This window comes from Astatotilapia calliptera, chromosome 11 (genome assembly GCF_964374335.1).
Source record: "Astatotilapia calliptera chromosome 11, fAstCal68.1, whole genome shotgun sequence".
Classification (NCBI taxonomy): domain Eukaryota; kingdom Metazoa; phylum Chordata; class Actinopteri; order Cichliformes; family Cichlidae; genus Astatotilapia; species Astatotilapia calliptera.
In genome coordinates, this window is record NC_137432.1 from 14672675 (window position 1) to 14688511 (window position 15837).

Consider the following 15837-nt stretch of genomic DNA (forward strand, 5'->3'; position numbering starts at 1 on the left):
ATTTATTTAATATTTATATGATAGTTATTATTTAAAGCATTTAGCCATGTGTTTTAAGGGTAATTATTAAATTATTACCTTGAAACCATCTGAGTAAATATACAGGGTTTTTTACTGCAACACTTACAGGTTCTTTTTGAAAGTAATTTTTAAAATCACCCTCTGCCGGCTAAGGTGGAACGTTAAAGCGTTAAAATTGTATAATCTGCGTGTGCAGGAACAAATGCATAAGTGACCTACACTTTTCATTCAAGGTGAGACACAGTTCCATACATTTAACAGGCGTACGCTGACACGTTGTCAGGATTGCAAAACTATGAAGCCCCTTCGTTCTGTTGTGTTTTTTTATAAACACAATGACGAGCCACGAAGCCAAATGTTGGCTAGCATGTAGCACATAGCTAGCTTTGTTTATGGTTAGCTCAGCTGTCAAACTTCCGAATCATGAGAGGCTCCTTTCGCCCTGCATGCCCGGTGCATTGTTTGGATTCATGCTAAAAAGCTATTTGTTAATGCACTTTCACATCCAGTGCTTATTCCAAACACTGTTTTGCAGATTGCACACCCTAGCAGATGCATTGGCGTTTATTCACTGCTCTTTATTCAGCCAGTAGCAAATGATGTGATAGTTAATGCAGAGTAAATTATAGACGTGTCAAAGAGAAAACACCTCTGAGATTATATGTTACTCACAAATAAAAACCGAGAAAGAGTCAATTGTTGGTGATGTTTTGGGCTGAGCTCTCTTCGTGCTTGTGTGTGTGTGTGTGTAACAGCGGCCTCCATGAACAACTTGAATGATCCCCCAAGATGGAACATCCAACCAGATCCCAGAGGAAGGGGGGCGGGAGCAGGCGATGGCAACCAGTGGAACTACGCCCTGCTGGTCCCCATGCTGGGACTGGCTGCATTTCGTAAGTTACACAAGGAGATTCACCTGTGTGATTGTGGATGAGACAACAGAGTAGAACAGCATATCAATTTCAAATGATCTGCTGTGGTGACACTTAAAGGGAGCAGTCAAAAGAATATGATGATCAGTGAGTGAGTGTCTGGCTTACAGACACACAGTCTCTTTTGTCATTAGAATGCCAAATGGCATTTAATGATTAACACAGAAGTGGGGGGGAAGTAGACTAAACTGCAGATCAGTAAAAATTATTCCACTAAAAGGAGACATTTTGACCCTTCCAGGTTAAGCACAGCAGAGGTTTCTTGCACAACTTTACATACTGTAAAACAGGGGGGAAACACCTGCAACAGTTGTAATATACAGAACAATTTTTTGTTTTGTTGTTGTTTTTTGTTTTGTTTTTTATTGACAAGACGCACACATTCTGGCTCGCTGCCTTCATCAGCATCACCATAAAACTTAGCTCAAACCTCCCAAAAATTTTTAGGAAGATGGGATAGGGCAGAGGAAAAACCTACAACTGCTTGTGTGCTTCCCCAGCATGCATCTGTTCTGATCTGTGTGTGATTGTATGATAGATCATCTCTGTTACTTAGATAAAGTCATTGCCATGATTTTATAAAATTCAGTTCATAAGTAGCTCCAGCTACTCTACTCTTCAGAAAATCATGGTAGTATCACTTAACATCTTCCCCATTTTTTTTTATCCCATTGCCCTTTCAGGATGGATCTGGACCAGAGAATCTCAGAGGGAGATCCAGAAGGTGAAAGCTCAGTATGACAAAGATGTGTCTACAATAAAAAGTGATATGGAGGCCCGTTACCGGGAGACTCTTACCGAGAGGCGCAGGGCAGCAGCTACGCTGGAGCTGGAGCTGGAGAAAGAGAGACAGCGGGTCAAAGGGTACAAGCAGGCCCTGGTCTCACAGAGCCAGCAGCTTATGGAAGAAAGGAAGCAGTTACAGCAGGTAAAGATCTGCTGAAGGGTTTATAAGGGATAACGGAGCTAATGAGTAGAAATCTGTCTTAAACCTTTGTTTTCTTCCATCTCAGTTACCTGCCACACATATGTCTTTTGTTGTCCTCCTTTTACATTGAACATTGCACCCATTTTATCATTGTGTCATTTTCCTTTGTAATGCATAGCCTTTACTCACTAACCTTGTATTCTGTCTTCTAACAAGGAGCGAGAGTCCTTAGAGGAAGAGAAGCAAAAGTTGGTGAAATCAGGAGCTGCAGGTGCTCTGCTGCATCAAGCTCTGGAAAAAGAGCAGAACTGGTACAACCGAGCCACAGCCACTCTGAAGGAGTTGGAGGGTTTACTTGTGGAGCGGCAGAACGCCTACTGCTCCCTCATCCAGCCTCGAGATCAGCGGCTGGAGATGGAGAAGAACATGCTGCTTAAGGTCGTTAAAGATCCCATTGGGCCAGACCTGGATCTAGAGACTGACCTGAAGGATATTTTTAAGAGAGACAAGCATTGTGCTGACCTGCTAAACATGGACAGGAGGAAGAACGGAAGCCTCATGTGGGTGTACCTCAAGTACTGGCAGCTGCAAATCACCGTCCAGAAACACAAAAGAGCCGAGGAAGCCATATTAGGAGGAAAAATCCACTCAGACACAAAGTGACAAATAGGCAACATTAAGCTGGTGTTTTGGTTTGACTTGAAGAATGTGGCGAGGGTGTGGTTTAGAAATGGAAAATTCTTGTTTTTTTTATCCCCTCTGTGTAATAACCTTTACTTGTAGGGATGTTATGCAAACACACAGAAGGTCAGTGAGGTCTAACAAGCTGAATATCACCATCTGAAAACTCCACCCTTGATCACATTTTGATGATGCACTAATATCGCTTATAGCAGTTAACCTCAGCTGCTCAGATAAGGATTTATTTCATTTAACTGAAGAAAAACAGAAATATTAGTAGGATTAATCAGGTGATATCCATATTGGATACAAAAATGCATGGTTTATTAAATAGAAGATGATAAAACTTTATAATTTAGCCCCTATAAAAATGTCGATTTAACGTCCATATTTTTGAATGCCATGAATTATTGTCAGTTAAGATTATATCTCGGAAGAACAATTTTTTTATTCCTTAGATAGGAATTCAGGGATGCCATAACACTCTATCAAATCTATTATTATGTTTTTGTAGATAATTTAAGTCTGTTGTTGAAGGAGTGATGTGGGAGATATTTGTAAAGACAACTCTGGGACTTTCTGTTTTCAACAACCTCTCTGTTCATTGAGTTTCCTCCATTTAAAACAAGCCTGATCTCATGATCGAGCAGAACAGGGAGGATGTTTCTTATGACTGGTTTGTGGGTACCTCACTAATGTCAGTGACGCCGGACTTAACCGACGGTGCATGTATGCAAAATAGTGCTGAATAATATAATGTGTTGTAAAAAAAAAAAAAAAGTAAAATAAAAAAAAAAGCACATTTAATTTGTTACTGTAACACACATTCACACATGCAATGAAAGGATTTACTGAATCTGTAGCATTTGTCTTTGGTTATCAGGCCTTTCTGTGCTGCCATGTTTTCATTTTGACCTTGGTGATTAAGTGCTGGATGCTAAACTGACACTTACAACTCTGTGTGGTCATTTAAATACATTTGTTTTTGTTTAGAACTCAGTTTGTAGGTTGTCCTTTTTGTCCATAGAGACTGTTTTTTGGGGGAGGGGGCTTCAAGGAGCAGCTTCATCTGGATTTAGATACAGGAAAGATATAATTTAATCCGTTAGCTATGTGGAGGCTCATAATGCATGATTAAAAAGGTGCATGCACGAGGAATGTGTAAAAACAACTGACACGAGAATATTGATTGAGGTTTGTGAAGCAAGCTTCCAGAAAGTGTTTAATTAAGCTTTACAAACCATAAAAATCACCAGGTGTGACAAAATTGCATTTTCCTCCTGGAACAAAGTTACAGTTCACACCAGACTCAATTCTGCAGCACCCAGAGCTTTTATGCAAATTATAGCACATCTTTTTTTAGTATTATTTAGCTGCTGAAGATATGACACTACTACAAATATAAGTATAGCATGTGAGATAACATCCTCGAGTTTGATGTGCATAAAAATAGTACTTCTAAAATAGTCAATTTTAGAAGAATATTTGATTTTGTTAATACTGCTGAGAAATTTGCTACAACAAAGGCTGTGATCACTCCCTTCTCTGAACCCGATTAGAGATTTCCCTGGGAGAGGACATCAGACTCGAGGCCCTGAAGTTCACTCTAACCGGCTTGCTAAGATCTTGATCTGTGGTGGCTCCTGTTCCCTGTCTATCTGCTCCAGCAATCAGCTTCTCTTTTATAACAGGCTCTTCTGTGTGCCTAAAGCTGGTTGTAGTACGATCCACCTCCCTGCTGGTGTTGAATAAGGGTAGCTGGTGCTTTGTCATCGCTCCACTGGTGCTGCCCAGCATCAGTATCTGGCTGGGGCTCCTCTCCACCATGAAGTGGGCCACCTGTTGCTGTTTATAACTCTCTCTGCGAATGCTGTCGCTCTCTGACAGCTTCAGCCTGCAACACACAGATCAAGCTTTTCTTACATCCGTGAAACACTAACGCTGTATACAGCTGCGTCACTGCCTCTGTGTTAGTTCACATTTTGAATCGTCTGAATTGTTAACTGCAATAAAACACACTGTACAGGCTTGACTGATCAGAGCCTGGTAAGTCATTTTGCTGAGCAAAGCAGATTTTAACTGCTATTCCGTCTAAGTTAAAATACAACATCACATGTCATGGCTTTACTGCCAAATTACAGTGAGCAAATAGGCTGCTTCAGTGTAATACTACATCTTAAAACACCACAACAAACTACAAATACACAGCAAAGCTCAAATGAGCGCAACACAGAATATTTTACCCTCCAAAAAAGTATATTTAGTGAGTCATGCACAGCTCAGTATCTAATGTGAGCAACCTACCTGTACTGTGGTCTGGTTTCAAGGACGAGGCTCACCCAGCAGGCTTCATAGCTCTCTTTCTTCCACCTGTTCTCCTCCCGAAGATCACACCAGGAGTTCACCAGGTAGCAGCCTCCTCTGCTCACACAGTGCATGGTGCGGTTTTGTCCGTAACTCAAATGTTAGTAATTTGCTCCAAGATGAATGTCCTCTTTCATGTGGGTGCTTCTACAGATGAATAAAACTCGTGGGATAAAGGATACAACGATCTGTCAAATCATGCTAAATGTATGTTCAAAACACCGTGAGAAGTGTGTGTGTGTGTGTGTGTGTGTGTTGGCCAATGTCTTAAATATCCAGTCTTGTTTCTATTTTTACTCCTCTGTGTCACATTGTAGTGAACGTAGTGAATGTCCCTGCTTAAGACATCCTGAAGGTTGTTTTTCACATGAAATGGAATTTAGTTCTTTCCATGATGTGATCCAACCAGAATAATCCAAATGAAAGCTGAACGTGGACCTCTCTGACTTCATCTTTTAGATTTTTATGTACTCTTGGATAAAACTAAGTAGTAATCTTAAACATTAACATTTAATCTATAACTATTCAGTCACATTTATTGTCTCTTGGGTTTGTAAATACACTTTTTTCTCTTATACTGTATATGTTTGTAAGGATCAGTGCGTTTAAAGCTGCGGGACGTGTTAATTCATCTCTGTGTGATGACAGGAAATATAAAATGACTAATCTGCTTAAACGAGATGAATGCAAGATCGCCTATCTGATCGGGTCAGAGAATCCAGCCTCTTGCTCCTCAAGTGTCACATGTTGCTGTGGGGAAACAGCTGAAGGCACTTAGAGCGCTAACTGACACTCACAATCTAACTCATTAATCCGAAGCCGCGTCAGGTCCTCGGCTGAAATCACCACGCTACAAAGGTACTCTGTCGCAGTCATCACTGCTACAGCAGATCAGTAGAGTGCATTCAGTTCTTAAACAGTTTACTTAGTAATTAAATGGTGGATGAGTGGTAGCAGCTTTGAGTTTAACAGAGGTCTTTGATTTCAGATGGAAAGATATAAAGGAAGGCAGGTTATCACTATACTGATGATTGCTACAATAATTAAGAGGGACCCGGCCTTTCCTTATGACCTGTCATACATGAGATGTTACTTAATATGGGAACATGAAGCATTTGAAGAAAAACAAGAGAGGAGATACAGGAGTCTAGCTGCTCAACAATCCTGTGTCTCCTTTCCCACATTTCCCATTTCAAGATTGCTCCAAATGTTCCCGGTTGCTGAAAGGTGTAGACTGCAGGAAGACCAGTTCATCACCTGGACTCTTCTGCTACAAAGCCATCCTGTTGTCATAGTTGCAGCATGTAGTCTAGCTTTGTCTTGTTGAAATATCCAGTGCCTTGCCAAACCATCAGAGATGCAGGCCTTTGAACAGAGTACAGATAACAAACCAGATGTTCCCTCTCCTCTTTAGTTTGCTGGATGGCGTATCCATGTTTTCCAAAAAGATTTCAATATTTCGGTTAATCTGATCACAGAAGAGTTTTCTATTTTGCCTCAGTCCATTTTAAGTAAGCTTAAAGGAGATAACGTCACTTCTAGATCCTGGATCCTCGTCTTCTTCACATAATGGAGGTTTAACGTGCATTTGTGCATGGCACGGTGAACTGTGCTCACAGACAGTGCTCCTGAGCCCATGCAGTGATTTTCACAACAGAAACCTGTTTGATGGAGAGTCGCCTGACGGCTTGAAGGCAAAGGCACCCACCTGACCTTGATTTTTAAAGTCTTACACTGAAATTGTTCCACAATTTGATTTTGTTTTTTTGCTTCTGAGAAACTCTGCCTCTCTAAGATGCTCTTTTTTTAATGTTACTAACCTGTTCACAATTCACCTAATTAGCTGTGAAATGTTCCTCTGGCTGTTTTTGTAGTTCTGCTTACTTTTCCATCTTCTTTGAGACATGTTGCTGCCTTTAAATTAAAAAGTAGCTACTATTGCTCATGAAGCATTAAAATAGCTCAGATTAAATGTTTTCTAGGCTCTATTGTGAATAAAAATGGATTCATTCAGCTTCCCAACTTTTCTGAAAATGGGATTGTAATTGTCATGTTTGGGATCTGCATGATGGTCAGTGTGAGGGGATTTTTTTCTAATAAAGCCATTTCATGCACACACAGCTCTGACTGTGAGCACAGAAGCCCCTCCCACCTGCTGCTCAAACTTTGTGCTAATGAGGGGCAGCCAATCAAAAGAAATCTAGCTTTAAAGGAAGGGGAGCTAAGAGGTAAATAAGGATTATTCTGAGCTTTAATTCAAGCTGCCCTAGAATAGTTCAATGAAGATAAAGTGTTAGAAATTAGCATGATAGGCAAAATACTGAAACAGTGCTGATAAAACACACTTGCCAATAATAAATCATTTTTTATACGTTTGTACACTTACAGTTCAGGGGTTCACCACCTTTGTACACCTGCAATTTAGGTATCATTCATTTGATAAAGCAAGAGAGATAACACAAATACAGTTAACGATTAATTTGATGGATTGCATACAAATGTCTGCAGATGTTACAAAATATTTAAGGTTAAAATATATTTGGCAGCCTTAATTAAAAGGCAAGTGAAAGCATTTGTTTAAAAATATACTAAATTCTTGCTAAAGAATTTGGTAAGAACATAACAAGCAAGATTACAGCGCTGTGCAAACCAAGTAAACCAAAGTAATTTCAGTGGAACACTGATAAGCCCGGTCTTATCAAACTATGAGGGGGAAACTGAATCACAGGGACACTGAGGCAGTGGAAGGTATGCTGGACTCATCCCAGCAAAAACAGTCTACTCCAGCGACACATGAGCCACCGTTACATGACTTTGGTTTAATGCCGAATCCTGATTAAAGGAAGTTGTGGCTGAAGCGACGTTGCATGCTTGTTTGTACACACCAGTGTCTGATCCTGTTAACCGACAGTTTTCTACCACAAGCAATTGTGCAGCCAGACTCTGATAAGCATTAGAAAGCAGTAAACATGACAGTGACACTCATGATTTGATGTTAAGTGTTCCAGATCTTAAAAACATCAGACTCTGAGTCATTATTCCATTTATAGTGAAAGCACCTCTCGTCACTAATAATTGTGATTGCATATGTTCATTTTCCTCCTACTTTAAGGAGAGAGGTCACACAACAGGGTTTAAATGGGATTTGATAAACTAGAATATGTTCATGTTTTTAAGAATGGCGTCCCTCCAATGCTCAGAAGACTGGAGAACGTTTCATAAACAGTCTGGAAGTTTCCTCCTGTTTCATGAAGCAGAAGAAGTCATTCACCTTCACCCAAAGCAGATTATTTCAAATAAGGAATTTATTGTCAAACCATCAAAAGTATTATGCAGTTGAATTATGTCCATAATCTGACAGTCTTGGCTTTTAGAAAAACCGAACTATGATATCATTAACTCCAAAGGCATATTTTCTACTGGAAACACGTTTCTGATGTTTAAGCTCTCTGGATCAGTTCTGAACAAACTAATTCTTAATTTGTGGAAGAAAAACTGACCCAGAGAGACTGAAATATGCTGTTTGTCGTGGTATATGTCACATACAGCTTCAGTAGTTGAACCATGCAGGCCTTTTCCTGGGCCTCTCCACTATCCTCTTGTCTTTGTCCTGCTCCTTTGGGATTTCCCCCTCATATAAGACCACAGTCTCAACAGTGGGGGCCTTCAATGGGCCTCCTTCCATGGCTTGAATCTGATGACGAATCATACTGGTCTCCTTGCACACCTTAGCGTAACAGAAGCCACACAGGATGTGTTTCTGTTTCAAGTGGCCACACTCTGGACACGGCTCGATGTTGTTCTGAGGAAGAGAGGGGTGCAGGGGAAAGCAAACAGGGTCAATGGATGCAAGCGACTGCTTCTCTAAATGTTTCTGATCATCTTTGATATTCCTGCACCACACTTTGTGGTCTCGTTTTAGTAAACACTACCTATATACATCAATGGTAGCATTTACACATCACTGGGGTTAGGTATCACTTTAAAATAAAGCTAGTTTTATTTTTCTTTCTTTCTGTCCAGCAAACAGGAGAGCTGCACCACACACACATTGAAGGTGGCCACTTGACATTAGTGTGACCCGTTCAGCTTCTTATCACATGTGACATGGTCACAACGCTCCCTTCTATTACACAGTTGTAGAGCTGAATAGTGTCATTTTTTGTTTTCATAGTGATGTCTAAGTGAAGCTCAACTCTCAGCGCTCCAATACAAAATATCATTTTATTCTGTTCGAAATTTCTATGAAACTGTGTTTTAAAAAGTGTACAAATTGAGTTCAGACCAAACAAAATTCCTCACTCAAGGAATTTTTGCTCTAAGGGAGTCGGAAAATAGGCTTACAAGTATTAACATTTTAACCTGGGAGTCTATGAGGACTGACCCAGGGGATGCCACAGGTCTTGCAAGCATGAAACTAAAGTAAAATAAAAATAATCTCATTTCTCCGTAATTGAATCTGTTTAGATAGTTTGATCAGACACATTCAAGAGGAGAAACAGCAATTGAAGAAGTATAAATAAAAATCTTTGGGAGACAAAAATAATTTCCGAAGGAAAAAATACTTCAAATACTGTATTTTGGGCCAAAGTTCACTGACTTTGCAGCTAAATTAGATGATGCTTTAGAAGAATTGCCTATATAGGTCCGTGCCAATGCTAAAATGTTTGCCTCCTAGAAAGATTTTGGATTCAGTTTAAAATATTAGTATCTTTCACAAAGTACACTTTCATTTCAATGTGCGTACTCTGATCTATGGAAGTCACTCCAGCTGGACCCAACGTTAATGAACGAGGTGCTCTCCTTAAATCCTAAATATTACCAGTGACTCGTCGTACTGAATGGTTTATTTGCCACAAATCAAACCCCTCTTTGCAGTAAAATTAGGTACCAGTAAGACAGATGAAGCTATAATTTGGTTTAAAGGTTGAAATGACCCAATGAGATCATCCAGTCACTGCGGAGCGTACCTTGACTTTAATAAGTTTGCTCTCAGCTCTCCTCCTGGTGCGGTTGACCTCGATTGTGCGCCTCTTCTTGGGTGCTGCCATCCACATGATGCTGTCCAAGAGGCCGGGTTGCTGCTGCTCCTCCAGCTGCTGCTCCTGGTCGAGCTGAGGCAGGAGGCTGGGGCCGTTCACAGCCAGACCCGGAGCTGCACGCAGAAGGAAACAACGTTACAGGAATCACTACGTCTTTAACTCCACCGAAACAGCAACACGACACGGACTGGTGGTATTAAATGAAAAATATCTTTAATGAGTATGTTTGTGTGAATGACCCCATCGTAAAAAGAGGCTATTAGCAGCAGCTCACTCACCCAACTGTGCTTCTAGTCCGACCGCCTGCAACAGTCTACTCTCAATGCGCAGCAGAGAGCACCTGAGGCTGTGAATTAACGCAGATAAATTCATCATTTTTGTTACCAACGGGCTTCCTCTTCTCCCAGCATGTCAAACAGCTCACGGTCACTGAGGATCCCTACGTCGTAAAACAGCGACGCCAAGCTGCACTTCGTCTGTTTAATTTCCGGCACACAAAAGGAAAGATTTTGTACGCTGCTGCCATCTAGCGGTGAACCGTGGAGCTTTTATTGTAGCAAAACTGTGTCTCAATCCTTGTGTGCATATTTTAGATTTGTGTGGAAATTTGAGTTCAAGCTTTCCAGCTGTTTTTTGTTTTTTTGCTATAGCTATATTTTTGCTATTTAGTTCAGTTTAGTATCCAGAGGGAATGTTCTTGTTTAAGCTTTTATTGTTTTAAAATGTCTAGTTTTAATTTCGTTTCTATTAGTTTTACTTTTAGTTGTGATCGTTTTTTTTGCAATACTTTACTTTCCGATTTTCCACTTAGCGAAGCATGAACAAAACACACCTCTAAACCCACGCACACAGAAGAGGAGAAACAACGACAACGAAAATAAAGATGAGTGTAGGTGATGTTTTCAAGTGGAATACAACTATTCATCTCTGAGATCAATCTAAAAATAGGCAGCTTTCCAGCTTTCCGGGTAATGGTTTACACTTTTTGACAATGCATAGTGCCAATTCCAGGAACTTCTGTGGGCTTTTTCTTAATAGTGTACTAACATTTGTAAAGTCTCCTAATAAACATATTTGAGGATCTAAAGAAAAGAGTAACTCTAAAAGTTTTGACATTTTTGCCAGAATGTGTTTACCTTTATGCAAAACCACGTACTGTGCAGGAATGAATCCTCCTCAATGCCACATTTAAAGCACAGACTAGAGAACTCTGGTTTATATTTATGTAATCTTTGTGACATAATACAAGCTTGGTGGAGAAAGCCACCATATACTGGGCATGTGTCAAAGACAAGGTTTAGGAAAATCAGTCAATTTATTATAAAAAACAAAACACAGAACCTTCTAAAAGTAGAAATCCAGAGTTTCAATAAACACACCATCCAATGCCGCATCAGGCAACTTGTAATAAGATTTTTTACCAAATTAACAAATACTAAAACTAAGTATTTTCTATAAATAAAACCTTTAGTTTTATGTTAATTTAGTTACCCTAACGGACACAAAATGATCTCAGTTCATTTAATTTTTTTGTTCAGAAGTCTAGTTTTAGTTTTTAGTTTTAGTTAACCATAATGATATGTAATCACACAAATATCTACACTCAGTTCAAAATATGCAAATATGTATTTTATTTTATTTTAAAGAATAATATATACTTAAGAAAAATATTTTTTCAAAACAGTGGAAAGGACTAAACTCCCAAGTTTAATGAAATGCAAAGTAAAAATGATAAAAAACGGAGTCATAAAATAATATTGATCGAGCACACAATCTTCACAGGTGGCGATGTTCACTCGTGATCGCACTTGGAGCTCTCCAGAGCAGCAGAGAAGAAGAAGAAGCTCAAGATGGCGGAACGTGGTTACAGTTTCTCTCTCACCACATTTAGGTAAACTTTGTCAAAATATGGATAAAATTGAGTAGCCGCATCGAAGCTTATGGCATGTAGCAATTGCTTTGTGGCAGTAGCGTCATCACATGTATGCATTACTTTTTATTTCAAAACGTAGATGAGGTTTTGGAGCCGCTGGAGTTGATGCACTGTCATTGCCGGATAATGAATCGGCTAACATCGCCTATTAGCATGTTGGCTAACAGTTTTTCCAAACTGAACATTCGAAAAGATAAACTTTGTTCAAACCCATAACAAAAGCTCACCTGTTTTAATGCGGAACAGTACCCGAGCAGACTGAAATGGACGGCTTGGTTTTGAATGCTAAATATTTAGATTATTTTGGCAAAGCGTCGAATTAGCTTAAATGAGTCAGTTGTTTTAGATTTTACTTTCAGTTTCGTCTCTGTTAGTTACAATACGCTAATTCGGATTTCCAATCGTTTATCTGACTTTAACACATAGTGAAGCAGCTTGTTGTGTTTTTTTTCTCTTGCAGCCCCTCCGGTAAGCTGGTACAGATCGAGTATGCTCTGGCAGCTGTAGCAGCCGGAGCCCCCTCGGTGGGCATCAAAGGTGAGTCCAGAACTCGACTGTAGCTTTGAGAGTGAATCTGTCAACATGTTAGCGACGCAAAGCATACTTGAAAGCTCTGCACATTCAAGCAGAGTTGAAACTGGTTAGAAACGCATATTCTTCAATAACTGCGTGACTCTTGATTTCCAGCTTCCAATGGCGTTGTCTTGGCAACAGAGAAAAAACAGAAGTCCATACTGTATGATGAACAGAGCGTCCATAAAGTGGAGCCCATCACTAAACACATAGGAATGGTCTACAGCGGCATGGGGCCTGACTACCGGTGAGTGTTGCCAACGGCTTTGCAGACTATAGTGTGACATTTTGTTAGGCAACTGAAATGACAACTGAAAGCTAATTGCAGAAAAATAATGAGTGTGTCATGTTGGCAGGGTTTTAGTGCGGCGAGCCCGCAAGTTGGCACAACAGTACTTCCTGGTTTACCAGGAGCCCATTCCTACAGGCCAGCTTGTCCAGAGGGTGGCCTCTGTGATGCAGGAGTACACACAGTCTGGGTGGGTATATACTTAACAAAACAAACAAACATACATACACACACACACACACACACACACAAAGGTAGACACACTGCTGTTTACTAGTGACATGCTTTAGGGGTAGAATTTGTTTTGCATTGCTGTGATATTTTCTCAAAATTCAGTCCACTTTAAAAGACGTGTTAATGTGTTACTGATTTTGCTTGACAGTTTCGAGGTCTTTAGAGAGAAATTAATTAGTGACGTGTAATATTTCTCTCTTTTTCACCCCTCCATCCCTAGTGGAGTGCGTCCATTCGGTGTGTCTCTGCTGATAGCTGGATGGGATGAAGACCAGCCCTACTTGTTCCAGTCGGACCCTTCTGTACGTTCTTCTAGTTCTCAGCACTGCTGCCTACAGCTCAGGATTAAATATTGCTTGTGCTTTTAAAAATGCTTTTGCAGGTCATCCTGCTAACCTAAAGTTTTTTTTTATTCTGTTTGTGATTGGCAGGGTGCATATTTCGCATGGAAAGCCACAGCCATGGGGAAGAACTATGTTAATGGAAAAACATTCCTTGAAAAAAGGTACACGTAAATGAGTAACTCATTATTTCCCTGTTTTCATTCATATTACTAAATTGTTGCATGTTTATGTAAAACTTATAAGGAATATATATTACGTCTGATTCTGTCACAGTTTTTCTGTATGATTGTTTGCTTAAGGCCAACTTTAGTACTTATGCGCTTATGTACATTAGTGCTCAAAAGCACTGACGCTCTGCAGGCTTCCAGATATTGGCCTGTTAGAAAAAAATAAGCCTTTACAAAGGTGCGGTTTGGCTAAAACAGGTTGTTTTTGAGTTGAAAGATGGTTCTGAAAAGTGAATTCAGTGCCAAAGTGACTTAAACCTGCAGAGGGCGACCTCTGTTAAATTAGAAGTCTGAGAGGATGGCCATACAACTCACTTGAATTATCTTGTTAAAAAAAATCTTAAGTAGTTTATGGCCTTAGTAACACAGTTTGAGCCTCATTTTTAATGAAAGAATGATACATATTCAGAGTATAGTAGATGGCAATGCATAAAGTCCAAACTCAAGAACATAAATAAGAAGTGCTGGAAGTCCACTAACCAGTGGGATAGATGCATCATTTATATGAAATCTGAAGGGCTCCATAAGATAAGTAAGTTGCCTTTCACATCAACTTAAGGGATGCCGCACAATAAAATATATTGTTGGAAATTAGAATTATAGGTCCCATTTATAAAGTCACGTTTAATTAAAATTCAGTGATTTTCTGTTCCATGGACTGAGCTTGATATTTTGTACTGGATGTATTTGGTGCTCGGTGGCCAAACTCCCACAGTAAGAGCTCTGTGTATTTACTGTAGCTGTCTCAATGATCATGTGTAAACTGTGTTTAGAGTGCTATATCTCATTTGTGGTTTATTATAAAGCAGTTTGAATGAGTGGTAACCAATAAGCTCTTCACACAGTTTGAATTTAGACTGTTGACCTACTTTAAATTGTCTATTTTGAAAATGAAGACTGGGTAAATGCATTTTAAAGGCTCTGTACTTGAATAGAGAACCATTAACACACAGCACCATTTAATGCAAAAAGGAGCTGCTGTGAAAGGGGTCTATTGTTTCAATAGTTCAAGGGTTTGACCACTTTGTTTTTCTTCCTCAGGTATAACAATGACTTGGAATTAGAAGACGCCATCCACACAGCCATCCTGACATTAAAGGTATGCAGCTTGTAACCAGAAACGGCTTAGTGACTCCACCTTAGTGGTGGTTATTCAAACCATCTTGTCTTTGTGTTTCAGGAGAGTTTTGAGGGTCAGATGACAGAGGAGAACATTGAGGTGGGCATCTGCAACGAGGCTGGCTTCAAAAGACTCACCCCAGCAGAGGTGAAAGACTACCTGGCAGCCATTGCTTGAACACATCCCCCTCGGTCACATTCAAGACAAAAGCCAGCACAGTAGCCAATTGTCTCATGATGCTTTTTTTTTTTTTTTTTGTAAACCCATTATAAAGATAATATGGCCCCATTGTCTTATGATGAGACAGCTTCTGTTCTCCAAACACCGGAGAAAAAAAACTGCTGTAACTTCTTCATATTCATAGTTGTTATTATTATGCATTCTTATCTTGTATGACAGAATTAAATGGCCTGTTGACCATCACAACAGGCCGGCTGACCAGACCCATTAAAGTAATGAGGCAGCCGTTGTGCATTGACTAAAATCTGCCAGTGGCAAATAACAGATCTTTAACCAGTTGGTATTGTTGTTGAACACACCCTGGTGCTGTGAAATGTGACAGTTGGCTACTGTGCAAATGAAAAGGAATGTGGACTCTGATGAGTAAAATCTCAAGTCTTCCATCAAATCTGTTTTTGTTGCTCATTAATGTTTGAAAGGCACTTAAGATCGAGCATGGATTTATTCAAAAGTGGTATTGCTAGACATGGCTTGGGTTTTAAATGTAAGTGAGACTTCTTGAGCCCAGGAGAAGCCTTAATTTGCATCCCTGATTAATTCTTCCTCATCCACTCTGAAACCCACTAGGAAAGAGGATAAACAAAAGAAGCACATAGGGAGGATCTAATGGGAGATTCTGAGATTTTACTGTCAGGATCTGATTGCCTGTACAGCAGTTTTACATGATGTACTCTTTTTTTCTTTTTAGCCTACAAACAGTTCCAAAGTTTGTATTTTTTTCTCTCTTCTGATATCTGTCACTTATTCAAATAAAAGCCGGTGAGTTTGTGATGACTCCGTGTGTTTAATGTATGTGCTTTTGTTGTGAAATGGCAGCCTTATCGCGGTGTTTTTATGTTCAAACTGCGAATGAGCCGTTTGAATATCTGCGGACTTAAATGAGCGCGTACTTCACAGCAGAGCGCGCTC

General features: G+C 39.9%; 4 protein-coding genes across 4 annotated transcripts; 2 read left to right on the forward strand and 2 right to left on the reverse strand.

Annotated features, from left to right (window-relative positions):
- The first annotated feature begins 120 nt into the window (after window positions 1-120).
- On the forward strand, window positions 121-3557 carry LOC113031755 (coiled-coil domain-containing protein 127). Its single transcript, XM_026184132.2, has 4 exons — window positions 121-254; window positions 777-914; window positions 1637-1881; window positions 2098-3557. The coding sequence occupies exons 2-4, from the start codon at window positions 785-787 to the stop codon at window positions 2542-2544; spliced, it is 822 nt and encodes a 273-aa protein (XP_026039917.2). The 5' UTR covers window positions 121-254; window positions 777-784; the 3' UTR covers window positions 2545-3557.
- A 194-nt stretch (window positions 3558-3751) lies between these two features.
- Window positions 3752-5193, reverse strand: LOC113031756 (telethonin). The gene is made up of 2 exons (XM_026184133.2): window positions 4867-5193; window positions 3752-4456 (listed from the first exon to the last, which is right to left on the reverse strand). The coding sequence occupies exons 1-2, from the start codon at window positions 4998-5000 to the stop codon at window positions 4096-4098; spliced, it is 495 nt and encodes a 164-aa protein (XP_026039918.1). The 5' UTR covers window positions 5001-5193; the 3' UTR covers window positions 3752-4095.
- Window positions 5194-8213: 3020 nt separating this feature from the next.
- mrpl32 (mitochondrial ribosomal protein L32) lies at window positions 8214-10765 on the reverse strand. Its single transcript, XM_026184520.2, has 3 exons — window positions 10247-10765; window positions 9897-10081; window positions 8214-8728 (listed from the first exon to the last, which is right to left on the reverse strand). The coding sequence occupies exons 1-3, from the start codon at window positions 10341-10343 to the stop codon at window positions 8477-8479; spliced, it is 534 nt and encodes a 177-aa protein (XP_026040305.1). The 5' UTR covers window positions 10344-10765; the 3' UTR covers window positions 8214-8476.
- A 968-nt stretch (window positions 10766-11733) lies between these two features.
- psma2a (proteasome 20S subunit alpha 2a) lies at window positions 11734-15696 on the forward strand. Its single transcript, XM_026183538.2, has 8 exons — window positions 11734-11859; window positions 12362-12438; window positions 12589-12721; window positions 12831-12953; window positions 13218-13299; window positions 13429-13502; window positions 14610-14667; window positions 14749-15696. Exons 1-8 carry the CDS (start codon window positions 11819-11821, stop codon window positions 14863-14865), a joined length of 705 nt encoding a protein of 234 aa, XP_026039323.1. The 5' UTR covers window positions 11734-11818; the 3' UTR covers window positions 14866-15696.
- Window positions 15697-15837: the final 141 nt, after the last annotated feature.

What these genes read in the sequence shown, in the direction of transcription:
- LOC113031756 (XM_026184133.2), bottom strand. Translation starts at nt 5,000, where the DNA reads ATGCACTGTGTGAGCAGAGGAGGCTGCTACCTGGTGAACTCCTGGTGT. An exon ending in GAAACCAGACCACAGTACAG is followed by an intron (nt 4,457 to 4,866) that starts GTAGGTTGCTCA and finishes TGTGTGTTGCAG; the next exon opens with GCTGAAGCTGTCAGAGAGCG.
- psma2a (XM_026183538.2), top strand. Translation starts at nt 11,819, where the DNA reads ATGGCGGAACGTGGTTACAGTTTCTCTCTCACCACATTTAG. An exon ending in CAGGAGTACACACAGTCTGG is followed by an intron (nt 12,954 to 13,217) that starts GTGGGTATATAC and finishes CTCCATCCCTAG; the next exon opens with TGGAGTGCGTCCATTCGGTG. An exon ending in CAGCCATCCTGACATTAAAG is followed by an intron (nt 14,668 to 14,748) that starts GTATGCAGCTTG and finishes TTTGTGTTTCAG; the next exon opens with GAGAGTTTTGAGGGTCAGAT.
- LOC113031755 (XM_026184132.2), top strand. Translation starts at nt 785, where the DNA reads ATGAACAACTTGAATGATCCCCCAAGATGGAACATCCAACCAGATCCC. An exon ending in GCTGGGACTGGCTGCATTTC is followed by an intron (nt 915 to 1,636) that starts GTAAGTTACACA and finishes TTGCCCTTTCAG; the next exon opens with GATGGATCTGGACCAGAGAA. An exon ending in AAAGGAAGCAGTTACAGCAG is followed by an intron (nt 1,882 to 2,097) that starts GTAAAGATCTGC and finishes TCTTCTAACAAG; the next exon opens with GAGCGAGAGTCCTTAGAGGA.
- mrpl32 (XM_026184520.2), bottom strand. Translation starts at nt 10,343, where the DNA reads ATGATGAATTTATCTGCGTTAATTCACAGCCTCAGGTGCTCTCTGCTG. An exon ending in CGGACTAGAAGCACAGTTGG is followed by an intron (nt 10,082 to 10,246) that starts GTGAGTGAGCTG and finishes TTCTGCGTGCAG; the next exon opens with CTCCGGGTCTGGCTGTGAAC. An exon ending in GCAAACTTATTAAAGTCAAG is followed by an intron (nt 8,729 to 9,896) that starts GTACGCTCCGCA and finishes TCTCTTCCTCAG; the next exon opens with AACAACATCGAGCCGTGTCC.